Below are 27,226 nucleotides of genomic sequence, written 5' to 3' on the forward strand. Positions count from 1 at the left end.
TTTTTTTAAATATGCACACATCCAAAAGTACTCACTGTCCTGTTTGAGTTGCTCAGCTCATAATCGGCTGCATTGTATTTACACAACATAAAGCCAAGATAAATAACTTTGGCCACAATGACATCTGGCAAATGATAATTCTATCTAAGAGAGTCAATTCCCTACCCTCCACCCCAAAACATGGCCAATTCTCTGGAAGCTCCAGGCAATTAAACCCTCTAAATTACTCATTGCAAAGTCCCTTGTGAACAATAAACTCTAGAACAAATTAGTGCAACGGCTAGAAAATTATATCTACAAACTAATTAGCTTTCAAATTAACATAAGGCATTCTTTCTTCCACTGGTATAATAGATTACTTTCCCACATCCTAAGTAGCTTCAATGATAACAGTTTCCCCTCCTAAAATACCCTTCATTTAACTCTCCAAGTCATATCCTCTTAAGTTGTTTTAGGACCCAGACCAAGGGCAAGCAAACCTGTAAAAACTCACAATGACTTTTTCCCAAAGATGTTTCAACATTTATCTATAATGGGAAGGCAGAACGGACTCTCTATATGCAATGCTTCAGGAGATTCTCTATTTGTTTATTAAGGCTAGAATCTGCCCAACAGCCATGGTTCAACTTTCTCCCTTTGGCTACACCTGTGTCTTACACACTGCAATGGTCACAGTGTAGGGAAGAAGGGCTGCAGGCCATGCACAATTCCCAGAAAACAGCAGACATGGAAGTGGTGTTGATTCACAGTAACCTTGACCTGCATTTTGTAATAACAATTTTCAGATTTTAATGCTTTAGCTAGTTTTGTAAGGTATTACTCTCTCCTGGCATTTCATCACCTACATCAGATTTTTAGAATAACCCTGGAGAACTTCTACACCAGATCATGAACTTCCATCTTTAATTTCTTTTGTGTTTTCCTTATGTAGCTAAGCTAACAATGAGCAGAGAGAAGGCACTTAGTAAATTGTTCTTAAGTTAGAAGTGACCTCTTTTCTCTCATATTTACTAAGGCTGCCTCACAAATAGCTGTTCACCTAAGTTCTGGAAATAGTCACTCATAACCTCATTATGCCTTGGCTGGAGGTGACATAGATTCAAATGGTCCTCTGAAAAATAATTACACATTTAAAAATCTGATTGTGTTTAATTAGTCCAAAACACAAGCTAACACTAACCTTGATATCAATTATTAAAGGGATTCAGTTATATTTCATCCAGTAGAACTGTTGTGACTATTGACTTGATTTTAGTTATTACAAAAGGATTTCCAAAGAAAAGGAACAAACTTTTTAGGGAAAAGTTTTCTTAGCAGAGACATTTTTCTATTAGTGACAATATTCTATTTATTTAGAAGAACTACATTTAGGTACATTAGCAACTTTAATGACATTACAAATAAAAGTGGATCCAGCAATTTGGTTTTTAGTAATAGTACCATTTTCAAAGTATTTCCTGGAAACTCAAAGGGAGCAATGAAATACTATCCAACAGAAATGTATTATGAGATCTGTATATAAAATTTAAATTTTTCTAGTAATCAAATTTTTAAAAAGCAAAAGGGAACTGCTGAAATAAATTTTAATAGTTTATTTAACCCATCATGTAGGGGTGAGCAAAAGTAGGTTTACAGTTGTTCATATGGAAAATCCTATTATAGTAAAAGGCTAATATGCAAATCGACTGAATGAGGGAATGACCGGTTGCTATGATGCGCATTGACCACCGGTGGGCAGACGCTCCACGCAGAAGCTGCCCCTGGTGGTCAGTGTGCTCCCACAGGGGAAGTGACACTCGGCCAGAAGCAGGGCAGTGGTGGCGGGAGCCTCTCCTGCCTCTGCAGCAGCGCTAAGGATGTCCAGTGTCCCCTGAAGGCTCCTGGACTGACAAAGGGCCCAGACCGGGTGAGGGACCTTCCCCCGCTCCCCCATACGTGGATTTCGTGCACAGGCCTCTAGTAATACAATAATAAACTCTGTTTCATGTACTCACAACTGTAAACCTACTTTTGTCCATCCCTATATATAAGATCTTATTTCAACATGTAACCCACATAAGAGTTATTAATGAAATATTCTAATTCATTTTGTTCATACTCCTTAAAACCCAGGGTGAATTTCACACTTAGAGAACATCTCAATTCAGAGCAGGCACATATCAGGGGTTCACCAACCAAATGTGGCTAGTGGCTATCGCGTTCAGTAGCACAGCTCTAGAAAACTCTTAACAATTACAGTGGTAGTGTACATGTGTGATTTGCCTCTCCTTCATTTCCAAACCCCATCACAACGACTAATGAGAAAAGACACAAAATCTAATCCAGTGGCCAGTGGAAAAGTTCTGGAGGCTAGAATCAAAGTGTCTGGAGAGGTGTGAGTGAGACCTTTAAGAGAGTCACGAGGAAGCTGGCTATCTAACCAACCCCTACACAAACAGAACCGAGAGGGATCATTACCTCTATTTACCAAACCATAAGTATGCACATCCGCCGGTCTCAAATGCCATAATAATGAAAATCACATGACAAGGGAACTGAAAATTGAAGAATTACAGGCACCAAGAGATATCAAAGAAAATTCTGGAAGTATAACATCAATCTAGCTCTCAGTAGAAGAAAAAGCACCTCATGACAATTAGTCAACACTTAGGAGCAACTCCTCTCCTTCTCTCCTGCCCCTAAATTTAATCAGTAAACAATCTTGATTTTTTTGTCCACGTCCTTCCCATGACACAAAGAGGGTGTACACAAAGAAGTACATTGTGTTCTGTGCAGTGAAGAACCTTGTCACTCACTTGATATTTCGCTTAGGCCTCTTTATACCCACTTTTACACCTGGACTTTAAAAATTCCTGGATCATGTCTCAGGGCTCTTGGAATCTCTGGAAACAGGCACACAGCTGCACTCAGTGGGCCCTGAAATTGTCTTTGTTAGCTCTCTGGGCCCTTTGATCTATCACTGCATTGTCCCTCAGAGCTCAACGCTCCTGTGAACGATGGACCCAACAACCAACAATGTGCAGTGCCGCCTTCTTTCACAGCCTTCATTTCTACCCTCCCATTTCCTAGTAGGACTTTAACTACAACCTCCTATCCTTACATCTGCCTCATTCCTTCCAAGCCTGACCTCTGACTTTATGTAACCTTCCAGTGTCTTCCTGCATCAAACCCATGCTGGCTTTACTTCTTTAGCTTTCAAGCCCTACAAAGTCATCCCTTTCATTCCCCACCACATCAGCCATTCAGTTGGAACAGCCCTCAAAACTCATTCTAGCATCAGTTGACCATTTACCTTGTCTACTCTAAGGCTGCTGAGCAGGATAGTACTTCCACTGCACAAGTGATTCTCGTTATTTGCAGCACTTATGTTCCATAAATCTCTGAGAAAACTGAATTAGTGAATGATGAACCATTGCTATTAGGGGAAATAAAGGGTTAGGTTCCTGCAAGGCTCTGGCCACAACATTTTTATCAATTGATTTATACTTAACCATGTTTTATGTATGTTTCTGTTTAAAGACACTTTATTTAATATATATTATTGATTCAAAACATCAAAATCACAGCCAACAACACTATACCTCATGCCTGAGCAGAGCTTATCTAACACATATTTTCTTTCTAAGGCACATTACAGATTTCTTGCCTTAGACAGCACCCTAGCACTATGCTTGGGGGCCATTCTAAATGGCAACATCACCAAGAAAACACACAAAAATGAAAAGAAAAAAAAAATGGCCACCTCAACACTAAATAGACCGTGAAAAGGACTCTGTGTACTGCATGAGAGCTGATGTAAGAAGGCAGAGTGCTGCCTTGTTTGACCTTAGCAGGGAATGTGAACATCGGGTGACTTCAATATTCTGCCCATCTGCCCATGTCCCTGCATGACCACAAAAGCATGGCAAGCATCGACTTGGGGTTAGAAACAAATTTTAGTGAGTAGGCGAATTCACAAACATGGAATTCACGAATAATGAGGATCAACTGTACTTAGTATCTGATATAGTTTTTGTGACCATTTCCTCTACTAAACAATAAGCTCCCTGAAAATAGATCAGGTCTTAGTCCTCCATTTGTTCCTAGAAACTAGCATAGTGCTGGCATACAGAAGGCACTCAATAATATTTGTTAACCAGAACCTTATCCACATTCACCTCTGCCTCCTCCTATAGGAAAACGTTTTGCTTCCCCTAGTCCAAGAAAAAGACTAGCTGATTCTGATTTCTGGGTCTCATTGTCCTCCCTCCCCTGCTCGGGGATACTGCTCCATCAGCTGCTCTACCATCTCTTCCTTTTATCTACTTTCAACCCTTTTACACCTGACACATATTGAACTCAAGATTATTGATTTGTACTATCTTCATTTTTTATTCTTTACGACGCAGAGAACTTGTGGGGAATGAAACACATAGGGTCATCACTGACTGTCCACAGAGGCAGGGAGTCTTTACTCTGCCAGCCTATGGAAAACAATGACGTTCCAAAAGAGAATTTCCTGCATTTTAACAGTGGCCAGTTGTAACTTGTAAAATTCCTAGTATCACAAACATACCAACACAAAAACCCCTAAGGGTTCTCAATCCAGAATAAACATCTAAAGCCTAGAGTATCTGTGGCCACTAAAAATAAAAATGATGTATAAGAAGGGACTGGAAGCAATACTGCCTTAGAGTATTTAGAGAGAAAACACAAATTCCTATCACAAATCCACCTTCTCATTTATTGCTGCCCCTTCCTCTGTCCACCTCTCATCTTCAACTCTGTCCATGCCACTGAATTAGGGTTCCAGAATACTAGAGAACAAATTCTAATAAATAAAAAAAAAAAAGCTGGTCTTTATTTTTAGAAAAATATCTGTAGATAAAATGGAAAGACAATAAGAATTTAAAAATTATGAGCTCAAATATTAAAATGACTTAAATATACACATTTAGCATCTAACTCACCAAATGGAAAGATAAAAACCTAAGAAGATGCTAAGTGGGGGAAAAACACACACAGACATACTAAAAAATAAAGGAATCCACTAAATTCAGAGGCTTAAGTCATTTCACAAATGTTTGTGGAGCACTTCCGTAAATCCTCCTTGCCTCTGTTTTCTGGTATAATGTTAGCTCCTAGGACATGCTATAACAGAGCAGTATGGAATAAGCCTTCATGAACTGAACTGCGGAAGGGCATTCATTTTTGTATTCTACCAATCTGTTGTACCTGGACTATGGAAAATGTTCAGTAAATGCTCTTTTCTTCTTCTTTTTTTAATTTCAAAGAGGAAGGGAGTGGAGGAGCTAGAAACATCAATGATGAGAAAGAACCCTTGATTGGCTGCCTTCTGTACACCCTGTACTGGGGATCGAGCCCACAACGCCAGCATGTCCCCTTGACCAGAATTAAACCGGTGACCCTTTAGTCCGTGGGTCAATGCTCTATCTCCTGAGCCAAGCCGGCTGGGGCAGTAAATGCTCTTGAATAAAGATTGATTGTATGGCATCCTTACTTTTAGAGTTCAGAGCACATGTCAGAAACATTACAAAAGATGGTCAGAGTACCTGTCCATCCAGGTTAACCTCTATTATAGCTCCTGTTCTAATAGTAAATGAATTAACTATTCTTCATAACATAGCAACATCTTTAACATCTTAGCTATGAGAAATGCCTTCCAAATGGTAAGGGCCTGCTATTTTATATAGACACACACACAAATCCCACTCTGTTTTAGAGGCTCTGAAGGTAAGGGAGGATCACTAATGTTTAAGGTATAGCTTAAAGAAGAGGAATCTGAAGTAGCTGAGACTCCATGAATGCAATGTGGTCCCCTCGTGCTCTGGGAACAGAAGTAGTTCATCACCACTTCCTGGATAAACCCTGCTTCAATTTTGTCCGCATCTGCATATTAATAAAGAACCAATTACAAGGTGTGGCTGGAGATCAAAAAAGGCCTGGTAAGCCTGCGTAGAGGGGAAGTGTTCTCACCCTCTATCGGCAGACAAAGGCAATACCGTCAGAAGCACTGATCAATGCATTGAATTAACTTCCCAGTCAGGGCATAGAATAGAAAAAAATATTCTGAAATTTTTCATAAATTTCTCTGTACACTCATCACAATATAACAAATGGTTAATTAGCTAATAACTGAGCAACTTACTATGAGCTTAGCATAGTACTCTGCTCTCATTATCTCATCTAATAGGGATTCTATTTCAATGTATAGATATGCAATCTGAGATGGAAAGTAATTTGCCCAAAATTAAATAGCTAGTAAAAGAGAGGTGGGATTCAAATCCAACACACATTCACACATACTCTTAACCTCTTAACTGCTATGTATCCTACCTTAAAAAGAAGAAAACTAAATTTATTTAAATTAAAATTTAAAATGTAAACAAACTATACATACTGAACATGTGTACATTAGCTCTATGTGGAAAGTGCTTGGAAAAGGGCCTGTACATGGTCAGGCTGGCCTGCACCTTCTCACAATCCAGGATCCCTTGGGGGATGTCTGACTGCCAGTTTAGATCCAATCTCCACGGCAGTTGGACATCTCTCTCACAATCTGGAACCGCTGGCTCCTAACTGCTAGTCTGCCTGCCTGCCTGCCTGAACACCCCTAACCACTCTGCCTGCCGGCCTGATTGCCCCTATCTACTTCTGCCTGCCTGCCTGCCTGCCTGCCTGGTCGTTCCTAACTGCTAGCCTGTCTGCCTGATCACCTCTAACCGCCTCTGCCCCGGCCCCCGAACCTGGGACCCAGGCTTCCCTCTTCTGGCCGGCCACAGGCAACCGGGACCTGGGCTTCCCTCCTTCTGGCCAGCTGCAGGCAACCGGAACCCGGGCTGGCTTCACCTGGGCTGGCCACAGGCACCCAGGACCCAGACCAGCTTCCCCTGGGCAGGCACTCAGGACCCCAGGTGGAGCTGCCCAGGCATGCCATTAGCACCGCCCAGGCCTCATCTTTGTCAGGAAGGACATTCAGAATGACGTCCGGTCTATCTGGCCTAATTAGCATAGTACCCTTTTTTTAGTGTAGATTTTCTATTAGTGCAGACTAGATGTAGTAAGGGAGGAGGAGCAAGCTCATGAAATGGAACTGGTTTTTAAAATGACACTGCTGTGAAAGTCCAGTTTGAGTTAGTTAACCCTGACTTTTCACTATTGTCCCTTGACAATCCAACAGATTCTACAGCAATTAATTGCTAGTCTCACTCCAAACCTTTAATGGCTTTAAACAAAAGAATCACAGCAGCAGCTGATCCCTTCTTCCTAGCCCTTCACCCTTCCCCTTAAGTGCAGCATTATTTTCCCTTAGAACATCCCACCACTCAAGAGTACCTGCCAGGACTAAGCCACCACCCCTAGAGTAGGGAAAAAATTCTCTTTACTTTCAACCAGAAACCATTCTGCTGCTGCATAAGCTTTTCCTTTTACATTGTTTTTATTCTTGACTAAGGATAGAGCATGTAAGGGGGAAAAGTCAAGTGGCTTTGACTGCTACATACGGCCATAGCACACCTGACTGCCAACAAAAGCTGAATGCCGGGAAATCCTGTGAGTGTGTGTTTAGAGAGCTGGGGCAGGGAGGCTGGGACAGTTATTATGTTAAACCCAGATTGTGCTCAGCATCAACCGAGTATTCCTCGGGAGACTAGCCTGTTTTTGTGGAACCCACTTTAACATTTTCTGGAAGAATACAGCAACTTTTCAAGAGGCCTGTCCATAAGTACAGCCTCTTTTACACCCAAAGCACATTTGCTATAATGTCCAAAATTTCCACAAAGAAACCTAATCTAAACTAGATTACCTTATCTCCCTTCTCCTAAAATTATCCCCAACAGAAACCCCAAACAAAAGCTAAGATGATCTTCAGGGGGAAAAATTAAAAGCTGCCCGGCTGGTGTCGCTCAGTGGTTGAGCGTTGACCTATGAACCAGGAGGTCATAGTTGAATGCCCAGTCAGGGGCATGCAGGAGGCGGCCAACCAATAATCCTCTTCCATCATTGATGTTTCTCTCTCTCTCTCTCTCCCCCTCCCCCTCTCCCTTCATATTTTAAAGCATATTTTAAAAAGAGAAAAGGAAAGCTGAGGTCAAAGACATTAAGCTCACTCACAACATGAGCAAACGGGTCCTTTGTTTATTCATTTATTCAAATATATCCCAAGTACCTATACATGCCTGAGTGCTGTATCCCAAAGTGGGCCATACAGACATTGCGACGGTCCTCCCAGTCCCTGCAGTGGAGTGGTAGGGTCTTGCAAAGTCAATCACAACACAGCAAGACAGGGTGCTAAATACAGTGATGAATATGAGAAAGAGCAGGGCTATCTAGTCCTGGGAGGGTGGAAGGCTAGGAGGGGCCTACTATTAGCAAAGGCTTCCCTCTATCAGAGCATTACTATGTACTAGGCACTGTTCTAAATGTTGCAAGAAAAAAACCCATTTGTATCTCATAACCACACCACGAGGTGGTTACTATTATTCCCGATGAACCAAGAAGACAGCAGCACACTGCACAGAGCAGCTGAGGAGTCATACATATCCTACAGCTATTAAGCATGGTGTCAGGATTTGAAACCTGAATCTGGTTCCAGAGCCCACCCCCACCCCCAACCACCAGCTTAGGTTGGAGTCAGTAGATTAAAGGCGGAAGGGAGAAGGCGAGTTCCAGGCAAAGAAGTTTTTATAAAGGGAAAGCTCAAAATCGTTTGAGGAACTAAGAAAAGTTCACTTTGACTGGTGTAAGTAGTGTGACGGGGAAAGCAAAGAGAAATGAGACAGGGGCAGCCACGTGAAGGCGTTTAGAGGTGATTTTTATGAGTTTCATGTACAGTTCTGAGCAACGCAATATCAGGAAAGGGCATAAATCTAATGAAAATAATAAAGTTTAAACAACACACAAAAGAATGCAGATTTATGAGCATTAAATTTTTTAATGCATTCTAGCTATAACTTCATAACAGCTTTTAACTGTCAAACAAGGCCACTTGCCATATTTAGGACTAAAAGCTGGCTGAGGCCCAATGCAGGAGGCCTGTGTTTCAGATCTAGCCCTACCCTACCAGACAACTATTTTTGTGACCCTGGCCAGTGAGCCCGTTTCCTAGTCTATAAAATAAATATAACTATTATACTTTGGAAAATAAATGAGAGTTATTATGGCTAAGTCCATCTTATCAATTATATTTTCTTTGAAATACTGCCTTATAACAGACAGACAGCACATTTAACCAATATTCACCTCTCTCTCACCACAATTTATAGAAAAGAAAACCAAACAATAGAAAAATTAGTTTGCATCACAGGTAACTAACTCCTAACTTCATCATCCTAACTTCCAGCGTGGCTTGTTTCTGCTTTGAAACCATCACCACTGTATTTCATAGGCTAAACAAATTCTTTGTCTTTGCCAAGGAAAAGAAATTATTCAATTAAGAGGGCTTCTGGCTAATTGCTCTCATGGGGGTCAGGGAATATTCCTAACTTTCTTAAATACATGTAAGGGTGAGATCCTCCAATCCCGGACTGTCCCTCCCGACTAGTGGGAGATGGCAGCAGCCACCTGGAGTCACAGGTGCTTCGGTTAAGGACGTAAAATTAAAAACACACACTTGGGAGCTAAAAGAAACCGTAAGGCCTCAAAAAGCAAGACTCAGAAAAGAATCTCTCCCCTTGTGTTTCCTATCCCCACCCCACTAAGAAGTTACCTCATCTAAATCCATTAAAGTGGCAGATTAAAAGTAGGAAGAACAGCATGAAGAGGAAATCACATAGAACCATCATGAGAAGGAAACACCAGATCAAAATCACAATACCCTTGACTCTGGTTACTTTTTCATTACTCTTTTAGGAAACATGGAGAAAGGATCTCACAGAATAAAGGTTGCAGGGGTGATTGACGGAGCCTCTTCCCAAATTAAGCTGTGGAAAATAAAAACCCCTATCAACTCTCTTTACCATTTGAGGACCAGCTACAATTTATAGGTGAAGTAAGTATTTTCAAGCCCTAGTTGGTCGGCTTACTTCAAAACTGATATCCACAAAATTCAAATGGGTGAAACAAACTTCTAACAGTCCCTTGAAGCTGTAATAGCATATGATCTATGCACTAGCAAACGCAGGTTGTATTTTTAAACTATGGCCATGGAAACCCAAAACAAGTGTTCCCTTATTTATCTAAATTTCATCTGCCATTAACGTTTTTACTACATGAAGTGCATTAACACAGAGGTATCTGGTCACTTGTTTTTATGAAGATAAAACAGTGTGAAGCCAGTAGAATATTTATCTTGGACCGAGTACTGAATTAGGACCAGAAAACAAAAGTAGGAATAAATAACCATTTCTCTAGACAGAATGGACTTTCAGTGATGGATGTGAAGATTGAATTTAACATTTTCATAACTAATCTAAGTGACAGATTGGCCAGAGGTAGGGCCATATTTTTAAGTGGCATTAAACATTTTTACCAGGAAAATGTTCAAATGTTCAAATGTAAGATCTTACAGGGTTCTTTGAACAGATAAGTAAGTAGTAAATTAGTTTCAGGTCATGTCAATTCAGGTAAAGATGGTGTGTAAGCTATTCTTATAATAGACCAAAACTCTTTTAAAAAGCTTATTCTTAATAAAATAAGTCATATATTTCTTTCTGAGGAGTGAACCTCAGAAAACTAAACTAGAACTGGTATAGAAAAAAATAAAATGATGTATAAAAAAAGTCTCTACCTTGGCTTGTTGGCTCAGTTGATTAGAGCACTGTCCCACACACCAAAAAGTTGTAGGTTCGATGCCTCGTCAGGGCACATACCTAAACTGCAGGTTCAATACCCAGTCAAAGCGCATGTGGGAGGCAGTGATCAATATCTCTGTTTCGCTCTCTTCCTTCCTCTCTCTAAATATATCCTCCGGTGAGGGTTAAAAACAAAACAAAACAAAAAACACACAAAACAAAACAAAAAACCCCAGCAGGATAGGGTGTTAAATGCAATGGTGAGTATGAAAAAGAGCAGCACTATCTCTCTCAAAATAGACTTTACTTGGTTAGAGCCAGGTTTACAGTATAAGCACACTTACAGGTTAAATTCTGAAATACAAGCATAGGGGATGTTCTTAAAACTTCAGAGACAAATTTATGCAAAATTGTTAAAGGAACTTTATATAATGGGTAATAAAATTCATACTTCTCTAAGCAGTGGTACTAGCTGAAAACAAATGGGTTCAAATAAATACATCTAACCCTTTGCACTCCGAACCATTCTGGACATTGGCTACCAGCTACTCGATGCTACTTTGCGGAGGAGTGCGTTGAAATAACTCAATTCCCCGTAATCACTAATAAACTGCAATGTCCCCTGAGAGGGGACATCCGAGTGATATGCTAGAATTCCGATGTCCCCTGAGAGGGGACAGCGGAGTGCAAAGGGTTATTAAACATTTTCTAAGCTCCTATTAATCTACTCAGTGCTATGCTACACACTGCAAGGACATACATATAATGTTCCTTGCACTCAATGTATAATCTGGTAGCATCTGGTTAATTAGAAAAACAACTAGTAGAATGTTGTGTCATAAAAATAAAAATTAAAAAAAAAGCGCACACACACACACACACAAACACACGAAGTCTAAGTTCAAGAATTCAGAAGGCATGCTCATTTGGGGGCAATCAACAAAGACAATCAGAGGCAGCATCTGAATTGAGTTTAGGAGAACAAAAAAGAATTCTGAAAATAGTAATTATGAGGAAGAGAATAGAAAAAAAAAAGTCTTAAAAGCAAAATATGAATTTCCCAGGCTCTCTGGCAAATACTGGCTTAATGTCTCCCCTGACAACCAATGCCTCATAAATATCACTACTTGGAATATCCACTGTATCTCCAACTCAGGATATGCAAAACCAAACATATACATTCCCTCTTTAAAAGTCATTCTCCTTACAACTGTGCTATTTCTATTAATTATGCTATAATTCTCTCAGCCTCAAAACCTTAATGCTATTTTATACTTTACTACCTTTTTAGAATTATTTACCCTTTTTGATAACACTTCCCTCTCTCTCAGTTTCAGATCTCATCTAGTTTTTTCTTTTGAAATATGCACATTCCTCCATGCATTCCAGTTAGGTCCCCAAGGAAACAACATTCAGAGAAAGCAATGGAAGATATATAAACCCTTAATTACTTGTTAAGCTTTGATGCCAAATCTCAGCCTCAAATCTTAGTAAGTTAGACTGGGCCAGGCTTTGGATTGGATGGAACCAGGTGGAGAATTCCAGCTGCGATAATTTTTTAGGCCATCCAGAGCCTAAACCAAACTAGGTCAAAAGACCTCCCCCTCTGCCCCATAAGGCCACACAAGAACTAAGCTGATGGACCTTTTCTGAGAATGTCAGGAGGTTGGGCAAGAGAGAGGGAGAGAGGGAGGGGAAGAAAAATAAATATAAAATCTGCTTATGGTCAAGGTCCCGCATCCCACATATTTCTAGGATGGAAAGGGAAGTCTTCTAAACAGAGGCAAGATAACTGATAGATTAACAATATTTTGGGGTTTGTTTTGAAGGAGAGGCGAGACCCTATTATTTTATCCTTAAGGAAAACTGTGCTCCTCTCTCACTGAAAATATCTCTAGGGTACTAAAGGCCCAGTGCTTTGCATATAAAGGTTTCTAACATAAAAGGAGAGAGCACAGGTCTAGCACATTATACTAGTAGCAATACTTTAACCCCAGGGAAGTTACCTACTAAGGTCTGCCTATTGGACCACAACAATTCTGACAATCAGATGCTAATTTTGACATAATTCTGAAAAAAGCCTTCCTCTCAAATAGCTACTTAATATGCTTGCAGGGTCATGGCAATCTCAAAACAACTCACGTAGCTACTGCTGTGTTAAACACAATATTGACTTTAACAGTCCAAGCAGTAAAACTCGGTGCTGGCTGGCGTAGTCCCAGGACAGTGTGACACAGTAATCAGCTGTAAGAGCAAAGTCCAATGCAAGCTAGATTTGAAGGGAAGAAAACTGGAAGGAGGAAGACAAAACGATGAACAAATCAAAGCAGAGGTTTGTATCTGCTGGGACTAGATTGCTTTTTAACAGTTTTATTTGGAGCAAGCAGAGGTTGCATACTTTCCTTGGCACATTATCTAAACTCGCACCCCCACATAATTAAGCACAGTACTTAGCACTTCAGCAAGATGAGATTACTTAACAATTGGAAGTTTTCCCTTTTTCTAGCTTTTGAGCAAATGCCTTTCTCTCTTTCCAGTCTCTTCCCCACTACCCTGTCTCTGCCCTTTTCTGTGCAAATTTTATTTTCTGCCCACACAATTCTAATATGTAAAAAGCCAGGGGCCATCACGACCAAAACAATTGGATGAATGACCTAACAGCAGGCTGCGTGGGGCAACCAGGCCAGCAGGGGGTTAGTGAGGGATGACCAAACGACTGAACAGCAGGCTGCATGGGGTGACCAGGCCAGCAGGGGTTGGGGGGGGGGGGGCAATTAGGAGTGACCAGGCCGGCAGAGGGGGCAGTTAGGGGCGTCCAAGCCAGCAGGGAGGATGCAGTTGAGGGCGACCAGGCTGGTGGCGGGGGGCAGTAAGGGGTAATCAGACCAGCAGGCAGAGACAGTTAGAGGAGATCAGGCTGGCAAGCAGGTGAGCAGTTAGGAGACAGCGGTCCCAGATTGTGAAGGGATGTCACACTTCCAGAATAGGCTTGATCCCCGGATTGGGCCTAAACCGGCAGTTGGACACCCCCAAAGAGTCCCAGATTAGAGAGGGTGCAGGCTGGGCTGAACGGACCCCTCCCCATCCCCCCACCCCTGGCACAAATTTTGTTCATTGGGCCTTTAGTTTTATAATAAAGAAATCTTAAAGGTTATTTAGCCATAAGCTCATTACCACATCACATCAACTATTGCATTTCTCTGTTTCCTTTGTAGTCCCTGGTCACAATTTACATATTTTGCTAATATATTCATCTTGTATGTACTAATTGATTTTGGTTTCTTCATTTAATTATCTCAAGCATTTGATTATATTAACACTAGAGGCCGGGGGGGGGGGGGGGGGGGGGTGTGGTTCCCTCAGCCTAGCTTGCACCTCTCTAATCCTGGACCTCTCGGGGGATGTCTGATTGCAAGTTTAGGCCAGATCATGGGGATTGGTTAAACCAGCAGTTGAACATCCCTCTCACAATTCTGGACTGTTGGCTCCTAATTACTCACCTGCCTGCCTGCCTGGTCACCCCCAACTGGCCCCCTCCTTCTCCCCCCCCCCCCCCCCCCCCCCCCGCTGCTGGCCTGGTTGCCCCACGCAGTCTGCTTGTTCAGTCCTTTGGTTGTCCTTCACTAACCCCCCTGCCAGCCTGGTTGTAGGCAGCCATCTTGTGAGGGAGTAAGGGTTAATTTGCATATTACCTCTTTATTATATAGGATTATATTGAATACTGATGTGTTAATGATAATATATTGATAATGATATATAATTAATGTATTATAGTAATTACATTTAATGTAATTGTATAAGTTAATATATTAAATATATAATTTGATTATATTAATATAATCCTCATAATCATATAACCATCTTATAATACCCTATGAGCTAACATCACAATTTAGCCACTCTCCTATTGCTAGACAACTATTATGATTGTTTTTAGATTTTTATCATTATAATAATAATGTCTAAAGAACATCTCCATTCATAAAAGTTTTGCTTTTTTGGTTTTTTTTACTTTTTCATGCAAAGAATTTTTTTCCTTTTAAATCACTGGAGTCAAAAAAGTATGAGCATTCTTATGTCTACATAGTATAACCAAACTGAATTACAAAAGAACTTAAGACAATCAGCATGACATTGGACTAGACAAGTGATCAACAAGTACCAAGAGGGCACTGGGAATGAGTTTCACCACCTCCATGCCAGTATTGTTTCTTTAGGGTACTTGAAATCACCTCCACTGAACAGCCACTCTGCCGTTGGCAGGAGTATAAATAGGCAGGGCTCTAAAGAACAATTGGGCAGAAACTCCATCCTGGGTCCTTATTCCAGAAATATACTTGAGCTTATCTATAAGGATCTTCTGACCAGGAAGTTCACAATCTCTAACAAAAAAGCCTGAAAACAATATAAGTATCCTTCAATAGGGGGCTGGTTAAAATTAGTGCACTTGGCTGCACATGAAAATTGTCTGACTACGGTTTCATAAAGACAGACATGGAGGCCCCAATTCAGATCAATTAAATCAGGGTCTCTGGGAGAGTGGTGGAGCCATTTAAAATCTCTCTAGGTAACTTTCTTTTTTTTTTTGTGGAGCCATTTAAAATCTCTCTAGGTAACTTTTTTTTTTTTTTTGATATGGTAAGATATGTGTACATATCTTACCATATCTTTTATGGTAAGATATGTACACATATAATACCTTAATAAAAAAATGAAAAATAAAATAAAATAAAATCTCTCTAGGTAACTTTAATGTCCAGTCAGACTTGAGAATCACTGGGTTAAAGCATTATACTTGCATTTATTTAACAGGATAATGGGCAACTATTAGCAAAATGCTAAACAGCGTGTATATCAACCACAGTTTTGTGTGAATGAAAGATACTTTTTTTCTTGTATTTGCATAGAATATTTCTGGAAGGATATATAAGAAACTGGTATAATAAATTTAGCCTTTGGGGAGAAGGATGAGGGATGTGAAATGAGAGACTTATATTTCAATGTATATCATTTTACAACTTTTGATTTTTGTATCTGGTGCATTTAAAAATTAATGATGTTGAAGAAAGTAAAGACATAATTTAATTCGTAATGGATTTTCAGGAACCCATGCACTAAGCCATGTATAGTATCCTACAGCAGGGCCAGGTGTCAGTGTTCACAGGGTCACCATGGAGCCCAGCAACTTGGAAACAACCAAGTGGCTACCAAGGGTCCTTCTGCCTTTGGGCAGAGACAGTAGTTCCTGCTACCTCCTTTTGCCCTAGCAACTTATTCACTGTACCATTTAAAGCAAACAGCCATGGCCTGAAATGCTTAGGGAAATGTCTACCCATAGTTCACTCCCTCACACAGTGCAGCCCATCATTAATATGTTAGTCTGGATTATACTCTTAAAAAAGCTTGCCATATTTATAAACTCAGCAGAGATGGTTCCATCTTTTGTCTAAAGCTCTTACTTCATGTCACAGTTTCTGCAGGGTTCAGAATACCAATACTGTTTTTATAATTAAGTGTGCTATAGTTTAAATTTGAAAAAAAAAACAGTTGGCTAATTTTATTCTATAATATATTTTGATTTTACTAAGCCACACAGGAATTCCAATAAATCTAAAATTAATAACACTCAGCTAATAATTTCAGAGGTTTGCAGATTTTTACTTTTTCAGTAGGTCATGTTCAATACCTGTGTGACTTTACAACTGGATCTCTTTTTTCATTTTTGTTTTGTTTGAGGAGGCAGCAGGTCCCTTTCTCCTCTGAATTTGATATATAAAAAACAACTCATTAATATTAATGAAAAGAAGGAAATATTTTAACAGAGTCCTTTAAAAAATGTCACAATGCATGCCAAAAATGTCACAATGCATTAAAAAAAAAAAAAAAAAAAAAGGCAGTTCCCTACTAAAAAGCATTATATCAAGAGATCAGATTCTGGAATATCAGAGAATTTTTAAGAATCATCAGTTTGAAAAACTCTTCTATTCATTCATTCAGCAGGCATTTTATTTAAATACAATTTCCTGCCAAGCACTGCCGGCACAAAGGCAGTGGCTAGGATTTAGAACACCCATATGGGCAGTCTAACCAAAACACATTATTTTTTTGTTTCCTTCAGTTACTTTCAAATACGTATAGGCTTTGAAGTGGCAAATTTTTAAAATACTGTCAATATTTCTCAATCCTATTTTATAAAAGATCTTGAGTAAATAGTGATAGCTAATTAAGAGATAAATGATAGCAAACAGCCTAAATTTCTTTTCCATCGCCTCTAAGTTTTCAACTGTAAGGTAGAAAAAAAAAGTCCAATTTTCTGGATACAATAGGGAGAAAGAGTTGGCAATCTGAAGTATTTATAAAGTGTTACAGGCAGAACTGATCAAACTGTTTTTGTTTTGTTTTGTTTTGTTTTCTTAAATATATTTTATTGACTTTTTACAGAGAGGAAGAGAGAGAGATAGTTAGAAACATCGATGAAAACATCGATGAGAGAGAATCATCGATCAGCTGCCTCTTGCACACCCCCTACTGGGGATGTGCCCGCAACCAAGGTACATGCCCTTGACTGGAATCGAACCTGGGACCCTTCAGTCCGCAGGCCAACCCTCTATCCACTGAGCCAAACCGGTCTTGGCCAAACTGTTGATTCTATTGCTTCTTCCTAATATATCCTAAATCAACACCTGTTCCATCCCTTGAGGAATGTGCTGGTTAACATCTAACTTGTCCTCAAGTTGTGAAGAAAGAGTTGCCATGACAACTGAACAAAAAGTTTAGTTAATAGAATTCATTCAATGAAATGCAAAAATCCACTCAATAACATTTAACTGGTAAATGTGTACTTATAAGCAAATTCTCATATTCTGTTTGTAAAACTGTCAAAGTAAATGTTAATGTGTTCTATGGAAATATATCACAAATAAAATATTGAACACACACACACACACACACACACACACATATACCTTTTGGTCAGAGTAGGCCACAAATGAATAGAATAATTGTTTAACCATTAAATTTTGGTGATGCTGCATTTAGGATTATAGAGTATTGAATATACCTAAAATTAAGAAAAAGCAGACAATTCTAAAGTTAGTATATTTCTTAGATTTTGTTAAATTTCCAAGTAAACTCATGTACATGTTTACTTTCTGCTAATATATATATATATATATATATATATATATATATATATATATAGTGTAACGTAGAGTACATTCAAATAACTAGACTCTGAATTTTCCTAGAAAAATATTTCTGTCATAAACACACCGAGTTAAGGTGGCTGACACATGCTGCTTAATTAAATTATTAATTTCCAACATGCAACTATCTTTACTGGGACAAGTCTGAGGGCTCCACTAGATATGTCGGTTCTCAATCCAACTCCATCAGTTTTGGGGGATGAATTTCTACTGCCCAATGGCCACTCTCACTTAGGCAACCTCCACGAATTGGTGGTCATTTTCAATTAGACAACGGTGGATAATCAAACACCAGTGATCGTTTATTGAAAGATGTAGAATATCAAATACAGAAATGCGTTTATTTATGATTAAAAAGTCTTAGGTGTGGTGATAAAATCATCTTCCTAAAACAGTACATGTGTCTCTTTAAACACTATGCTGGCCACATATTCCAGAGCACAATCTACAAATTAAGCAAGATTCAGGGACAAATAGCTAGAAAAAAAATATTCTAAAATATATACAGAAGTGAAAAGTATAAAGAGAAATATGACAGTAAAATCTTATGTAAGAGAAAGAGCACTGTGCTATACAACACTTATCCACAGCATTATAGTATTAATGGCTACATTTATTGCACTTAATATGTTGTATTATTTTGGCACAAACAGAAAGTGCAGTAAGAAAAAGATATGTAGCATGATATGTGAGAAGACACACTGTCCTTTTCAGAAGTCCATTATAAAGGCAGCTGGACAGATTCTGACTGAACACAAGTGGGATGCCAGCCCATCTCCTTCCATCCCCAGCCCACCCTCCCATTGGAGCACGGGTTACAAAAGTGCCTGTGTGCCCTGAGAAGTGAGTCATGGATGTTCCATTTACAGACCGGGTGGAGTTGAGGGAAATCACTATTTCATGCCCAGTTAACTGGAAAAGTCCATCCTGTTTTTCCTCTTTTACATAATAATCATTTTTCACAAACCTGAGATAAAGAACGCTTGCTAAGTAGAAACTCACCAAATATTTCAGCCTTCTTCTATGCAAAGGGAAAGACTGATTTGTACAGTCAAAGACATGACCTCATGGTGCAGGCTTAACAATTCACACTGGGCAAGGGACTTGTACAATCAGGGTAAAACATTTGTTCCTTTTCGCCCACACCAAGAAAAACAGTGGCTGGAGAAATAAGTGCAGGACCAGTTCCCAAATCAGATTCACCCACCAGGAGCTCATGTTCGCAGCCAAAGCACTTTATGAGTGCAAGGACAATCTTTTACAACTTCCTTTGCCAAGAAAACACATCAGCACAGTAGTTTCCTTACACTGACCTCACAAGCAAACCATGAGAAACACAACTTTTTTTTTTTTTAATATATTTTATTGATTTTGTACAGAGAGGAAGGGAGAGAGATAGAGAGTTAGAAACATCGATGAGAGAGAGAGTCATCAATCAGCTGCCTCCTGCACACCCCCCACCGGGGATATGCCCGCAACCAAGGCACATGCCCTTGACCGGAATCGAACCCGGGACCCTTCAGTCCCCAAGCCGACGCTCTATCCATTGAGCCAAATCGGTCTCGGCCCATACTTGTATTAAAAGACGACATTCCCAGACCATCTCTCAAGACCACCCACTAAATCAAATAACAATGTGTAACATAATCAATTCAGAACTTAAAATTATAATGCATGTTTTAACTTTAAATATATCCAAGCCACGCCCCTTAACTTACCAAAGTTTTCTCCAAATCTAAAAAGTTGTGTCACTTTTTTATAAACACATTTCAAATAAATGCTAATTAGATCTCTCTTGATCACTAACTTGAGGCCTACATGAGTGAAGGCCACACTGGACTCTAAGGCTTGAGAAGCAGTGACCCAGCCTGACTAGTGAAAATTTGCACATATAGATTGCCTACAATTATCAACATCACCAATTAAATTGGCTTCCTATGGTTCACTATGAACTTAGGTTTTAAGTACATTAAAATTCACAGAATATTACTTTTAATAACAGGAACCACTAGTTATTTTAACAAAGAGGAAAAATTCCATGAGTTTTTATCCAAATCAATTTTTTCACACCTTATTCTCACTCTTTCATAGTGTAAAATACCCCAACGACTACTTAACATTTAAAGTAATTTAAATCACAAATATAATGTAAACTTATTAGAGAAAAATCCAAAATATCAACCAAAACACCCCACAAAAGAGTAAAATAAAAATTTCACCCACTCCTTGGCAACCACTGTTAATATGCTGATAGTTTCCTAACCCTCATCCATATTTACATAATCAAATTACACACTCCTATTTTAAAATATTGTTCATATAACTTTATATCTTATTTTTTACTTTTTTCTATTGATAACACATTCCCATGTATGCATATATACACACAAATGAACCTGTGTATGTGCATGTATGTATGTGTGTGGATATATGTGTGTGTATATATACACAGAATATATACATATAAATAATGATTTGGCTGCTGCAGAATGTCATCTATTGTGGTTATATCATTCTGTTTAACAAATTTCCCCCTTTGGCTAATCAGATTTTATTCGTGATTTTTTAAAAGAACTTGCAAATAATTCTGAAAAATACACCAAAGTCTTTAAAATATTTCTGAACTCCCAGTCACCTCCATCCAGGTGGAGTTACTGCCTGCTGAGTGTCCTTAACACTCCTCTGAAAACTCAGGTCTGTTTTATCTCTGACAATATCAAGGTTAAAAATAAACACACAAGTAAATAGAAACATGTCGGTGTTCTATCTCAAGTCTCCCATCTAAAGAAAAATAAAAAGGAACTCAATATATGATGAATATATGATCTGCTGTTCTTTAGATTGAATCATTCTGAAAAATGATTCAATTTTAGTAAAGCTTCAATCTGAGTAATACTGAACTCTATGACTTAAAAGGCTCCTGGTAATACTTAAACCATTTGGTATTGCATTGTATTCTGTTCAAAAGGCTTCCAGACTCATGGTTACCTCCTCACCACAACGCTATTACACAGCACTGATGCTGTCATTTTACAGATGAGGACCTGAGAAATGAAGAGACTTGTGGGGTTTCACATGTGCATGAAGCTGTATTAAATCAATGGTCTCCTTAATCTGTCTCCCAGGTGCTTTTAACAGAAGCCACTGCAATAGATGGAACAGTCAGTTCCTTCCTTACCTCTGCCAAAAATCTCTAATAACCCCCCACAATGTATGGCAAGTTTCAAAACAAGAATGTAAGGAGTGTGCCAATAAATCCACAACAGCAGGCAAGAAAACACACAGGAAGACTTTTATTTTATTTTTTTAATCCTCACCCAAAGGTATTTTTTCTATTAAAGTAGTTTTTAGAGAGTGAAAGGAAGAGGGAGAGACAGAGAAACATCGATATGAGAGAGACACATCGATTGGTTGCCTCCCTTGCACACATCCCCACGGGGGTTAAGGACAGAGCCTGCAACCTAGGTATGCACCCTTCAGTCCATAGGGCGATACTCTAACCTCTGAGCACTGGCTAGGGCCAGGAAGGCTTTTAGAAAGTAGAGGGAATATCATCTCATTCTCCTCTGGAAATGTACCCCAAGAACCCCACTCCCACTAGCAACAGAGAAAGGCAATCCACGCAATTATCTGATAACAAGAAGAAAGCAAAACTATTTATGTGTCACATGTTTTGTCATAGGCATTAAAAATATGAGTGTAGTGGACTAACCTGTGGGTTTTCCCCCCCAGAATATTCTCTACCCTACCTCAGAAAAATGTCATTAGAAATGCCTGTGTCCTGGGAGCTGCAAAGGGAGGGGAAGAGAGGAAGTACTCCTGTGTAATATGACTCCGTGGGGTCACGGTCCTGCCCTCAGCCATACAAAGCAGGACTGCAGTGAGCTCTTAATGCTGTATTTAATGTAGAGATGTAGTCTTTCTCAGTGTTTGAATTATCTTCTTGTTAGAGTTTCCAAGTGTTACTAGCTATATACTCATCCTGGTATATAAACTGTTGTCCTTTAGATAGCAAATCCCAGTAGGCGGGATTGCACAGGTGAAGCACAAAACGACAAGCACATGAGCCTCAGATGCTATTCCATAATGATGACAAGTGGATTAAGTTATATTTATACTAGCCTGGTAACAGATTACTTAAAGTTGTTCTAACAGAATGTGAATTAGCACTAACTAGGCCATTCAGGACTAGAGGGGAGGAGTGGAGACTACTTTTTCTAGCTACTAGCTACTAAGGAGCTAAAATGCTTATATTCACTCTTCATATCCACATGATATATATGTTCACTCACTTCATTCAACTGGTCCAAAATAAAACATTTGCTAACCCAGGATCTTTTTCATATCCCAGCTGCATAAACATTTTAGGTGGAAATTAGTCCACTAATTCACCAGAGACATTTAAAGAAAACTCTTTAAGATCAAACTTCAATCTTGAACCAGATGTGCATGTCACTGAGCATATCTTGGCTTTTAAAAATTCCTAAACAAGTTGACCTTAAATCCAAAGTAACCAAGAACCCAATGCTACCTCTGATTTGAACCACTAGACAAATAATCTTTTTTTGTTGTTCTAATTTATCATTATGGAACAAAGGGTTATTCAAAAATATATTTATGCATCACTTAATTAAAAGTGAAAGCATTCTGAAGATCAGCAAATAGAGAATTTTCTCAAATTTCAAGACCACAATGCAGTTTTATAACTTTAAATAGGGTTTACACTTCACAAATATCTTAATTACATATTGTTCCTAACTATTTCTCCCAAACATGTAAATTCAATCTCTTTGATTCCTTTTGTTTTCCTAGGAACCCCTTTCCTCAAAGCTATGAAAAAGGCTTTTTGGCAAGATCTGAAAAGATATACACTTAAGGAAGGAATCTTGACTATGACGATTCTCTTTTTAAATAGAATGCCAGAAAACATGAAGATCTGAAAATGACCTTTGAAATAAGCTGCTTATATTGAACAACAGGTTCCTTTCTAATCAACTACAGTATGGGAAAACTAGAGGAATGAGAGAACAGTAAGAAACCCAGGGAAACAACTAGGAAGTGCCCAAGAATGAACAGAGTATCATCCAGGGGAAAACTTGATAAAGGGCAAAACTTTAGAGACGTGGAGGAAAGTTTAAAATAACTAGTCCAAGTCCATCACAGAAAGAAAAATATATAATGGGCTTCCACAAACTCTAAAACAAAAATGTGTGTGTGTGTGTGTGTATGTGTGTGTGTGTGTGTGTGTGTGCGTGCGCACACCCGTGCACGTGTGCGAAAACCTTCTTTTTACTTAGGTCTTTCTTAAAAATATATAGCAATCCTTCTATATAATAAAAGGCTAATATGCAAATCGACCAGAACGGCAGAACAACCAGTCACTATGATGTGCATTGACCACCAGGGGGCAGAAGCTCAAAACAGGAGCTGCCCCATGGTGATCAGTGCGCTCCTAAAGCCCGGCTCAGCCAGAAGCCTGCTCCCGGCTGCTGAACACAGCAGTGATGGTGGGAGCCTCTCCTGCCTCCACAGCAGGGCCAAGGGGTCCAGGACTGGGAGAGGGCACAGGCCAGGCTGAGAGACTCTCCTCTAGTACACGAACGTCATGCACCACGCCTCTAGTATATGCTATAAAACTGCCCAGAAAGCCTACCTGAATCTTTAGGGGACCTTTCACTCTTAAGATCTACAACTTACATTATGTATTTAAATGCACTGAAGAATATAAATTCAAATTCATATTAAAAATACTAGATTTTTAACCTAAATATTTTCTATTTTTAATTATGTTTTTATTGATTTGAGAGGGAGAACCATCTATTGGCTGCCTCCTGCATGCCCCCTGCTGGAGATCCAGCCTGCAACCCAGGCATGTGCCCTGACCGGGAATTGAAGTGGCGACCTCTCAGTGCATGGGACAATGCTCAACCTGGCCTGGGCTAACAATTTTATCTTAATTTCTTGAAATCTATTCAACTACAAAGTGGGCTTCCAAGGGCAGCTAATATCCTGTATTGTGGCATTCCAGTCTTCAAAAAGCACATACTAGCTCCTATTTGGATAAATCTGGATAAGATGAAGCACAAGGTCATTATTTTGCAGGAGAAGAGTTAAGCCAGGTAAAAAGCAGGAGGAAAGACTTGCTTGGGTGTGCTGGTGATTTGTCATTTCCTGGGTCTTTACTGGCGGCTGCTGTTTGAACATGACCCCTAGATGAAGAGCCGTCATCAAGTGAGATGTTCCGTGAGAGATCACCTGTTCTCCCAAAGACCTCTATCATAAAAACTTGTAGAAAATCCTAATGAGGTCAATTTAAAAAACAAAACAACAGAAACAGTCCTTGGTACAACTTTGTGTCCTTCATCAGAACTACCAATGGAAAGTCAGAACACCACACTGACAGCGCTCCCAACCAAGTGGGAATCAATTTCCCTAATGTATTGTATTTCCCTAAATACAGCCACAGTTTTTTTTGGTTGTTGTTGTTCAAATTACACTTAAACTTGTGGATGGAGGAAATGATGGCGGGCAACGGGGAAGAGAGCACAATGTCACTCCACTGCCTCCACTAGCACTGAAATGGCTTCAAATGCCTTTGACAGATGGCTGCCCAAGTAAAAACACCTGCAACACACATGCCCTTTTCTCTGCAGGCTCTGTTCCCTTGATTGAGTCTGGGTTACTAAAAGGGGAGAGAAGAAATTACACACCTTGAGCCTGAAGTAATTCTACCATTCTGAGAGGGAACACAGCATCACTAGTACTCAAGGCAATGAAAGGAGTAGAATTCCCTACTCAAGTTATAAGGATTCTGTTAGCCGAAAGGAAACATGAGACGTTAACTAAGGCCGTTCAAAGTCCTTCACAATTTTACCTTCCAAACAACAGCACATACCCATCCCCGCCCCACAAATACAAACTTACTGGTATTTAATGTTCATATAAAAGTAGTGAGGGGCTGTGCGTGTTGTAAAGGAATGGGATTCCAGAAAAGCAAAATCTAGAATACGAAACTTAATAATAAAATGTACTCATGCACTTGAAACTTTTAAAAGGTTTTACTACAGTGGGGCTAGACCCGTTTAGTAATAAGCTGCTTTTGCAAGACATTTTGGGCAAAGAGCCCTAGCAGAGTGTTACAGTTGGAAATAGATGCTCCATAAGAAAAAAAAATTGCTGGGGAAGGAAAAAGAAAAAAGAAGAAAAAAAACAAAAAAAACCTGTTGAAAGTACGCAAATGAACCTCCCAACTTAAGAGTGCATTTTGAGGCGTCTTTTAAAAGTTAGCCCTTGAAAGCAGAAGAGCGACAACATTTTAAAAGACTGGATTCTGGGGTCAAAATGCGGGCTCGGCCGAGCACAGCTGCGGATCTCGGGCAAACCGTTTCCAGTTCTCCGTGACTTGACGAGGTTTCTCATCGGTAAGACGGGAACTGTCACAGCACCGACCTGTTCACAGGGCGGGCGGCTTGGGAGAAACAGACGCGAAATCGACATGGAGCAAGCATTTCAGATCTCTTACATGCTCCGCAAGTGCGAGCTGTTCCTCTGCAAAGGGGTGAGCTCCCCGCACCTGTGAACGGCCTGCACCAGCTCCGTCAAACCCAAATCCCGGCCGTCTACGAACAGCATGTCACCCCCCCCCCCAACCTCCGACCCCCTTCTCCACGCATCGCACGGCACCCGCCTTCCCCGCGGCGTGGAAATGACACCATTGTATTCACCGTCTGCGAGCTTGTCGGGGTGGGGGGACAGCAAAGCAAGAAGGAAGATGCCCTTCCTCCTGGACTGTTGCTCCTCCAACAACTTCAAAAACCCTGGCGCGCCCACAATGGGCTCGGAGCTGGGTAAACCCTCCAAGTGACAGCTCCCAGCTCCGCGGCGCCCGCGGGGGGCTCACCCCCATCCCCGGCCAGCGCCCCACCTCCCCGGCCAAGCCCGCGCACGCCCGGGAGCCCCGAGGAGCAACTCTGGGAGGAGGGAGGGACCCGGAGTCGAGAGAGAGAGAGAGAGAGAGAGAGAGAGAGAGAGAGAGAGAGAGAGAGAGAGAGAGAGAGAGAGAGAGAGAGAGAAGGCGGGACCCGCGCGGTCACCGAGGTTTCGGGGCCACCCTCGGACCCGACGCCTCCACGACGCCCAGCCGGGGACCCCGCGCCGGCGGCGGGCTGCGACGTCCCGGGCGGCCCATCCCCTGCCCCTCCCGCCCCCGCCGCCCGCCCGGCCGGCACCGCGGCGGCCCAGCGGGTCCCGCGCCAGCCCGGCCCCCGGCGCGCCCTCACCTGAAGGCGGCTCCTTCCTTGGGGGCCCTGCCCGGGGCGCACGCCGCCGCCGAGCCCCCGCCGCTGCCGCCCTTTTTGTTGAAGAGCTTCTGGAGCAGCGTCGGGGCCATGATGCTGCGGCCCCGGCCGGGGCGCTCGCTCCGGGGGCCGGCGGCTCAGCGCGCAGCCGGGGGCGGCGGCCGCGGCGGCGGCGGGGCCATCGCGGCGGCGGGAGGACGTGTGCTCGGGGCCGGGGCCGCCGGCGGCCGCTCATAGGACGGGGCCGGGCCGCTGCCGCCGCCGCCGCCTCGCGCGCTGACAGTTATCTCCTGCGGGAGGAGCCCGCAGTTCCACCGCGGCGGCGGCGGCGGCGGCGGCGGCGCGGGAGGAGCTCGGCCACCCCGGCGGCGGCCATTGGCCTGCCGGGGGCCCGCCCCGGGCGCACGTAACCCGGCGGGAGGCGCGGCGGCTGGCGCGGGGCCCGGGCTCGCGGCGCGCGGGGGGCGGGGGGCGGAGGGGCGGCGGCGCGCGCGGCGCTTAAAGGGCCCGGCGCGCGGGGGCGGGGGCCGTGCCGCTTGTGGGCCGCTGTGGGGGCGCCGCCGCAGGGGCCGCAGGGGCTCCCCAGGCCGCCTCGCTCTTTCCGAACGGCGAGGGCCGCGGGGCGGAGCTTTGTCGGGGAGACAAAGCCGCTGGGCTCGGGCGCTCGGTTTGCACAGGTGCGAGGGTTCGCGTGCACGCTGCGCGCTGCGGGACCGGGTGGGATGCGCGACGTTGCTGTTTCGGTTCGAATCTCCCAACCGGCCCACCTCCCCCCCTCCAAGGTGTTGGCGTGTTTCTGCCATACCCACATTAGATGTCTTGGGTTTTAATTTGTTAAAAAAAAAAAATTTAACTTTTTATTTGAATCACTTGCTTTGTCTGTTATCTTGGGCCACCATACCACAGTTATATAAAAAGTTGCGTGTGAAAGTGAACACATGGAATTCACTACATAGATTTAGAAACGGATACTATTGTATAACAAAGGAATGTG

General features: G+C 41.6%; 2 protein-coding genes across 3 annotated transcripts in view; both read right to left on the minus strand.

The window, feature by feature from the left end:
* Positions 1–26,567, minus strand: part of FNIP2 (folliculin interacting protein 2) — a 120,478-nt gene extending 93,911 nt beyond the window's left edge. For both annotated transcript variants that reach the window (XM_084884164.1, XM_084884162.1), the window contains exon 1: positions 26,215–26,567. In XM_084884164.1, coding sequence (XP_084740290.1) covers positions 26,215–26,324 — 110 coding nt within the window. In that variant the 5' untranslated portion in view covers positions 26,325–26,567. The remainder of the gene's footprint in view (positions 1–26,214) is intronic.
* The window catches only part of ETFDH (electron transfer flavoprotein dehydrogenase), a 259,286-nt gene that overhangs the window by 170,845 nt on the left and 61,215 nt on the right, over positions 1–27,226 (minus strand). The gene's annotated exons all lie outside the window — the stretch shown is intronic.

The sequence above is a fragment of the Pipistrellus hanaki genome, assembly GCF_964339955.1.
Source record: "Pipistrellus hanaki genome assembly, chromosome: 5".
NCBI classification, from domain to species: domain Eukaryota; kingdom Metazoa; phylum Chordata; class Mammalia; order Chiroptera; family Vespertilionidae; genus Pipistrellus; species Pipistrellus hanaki.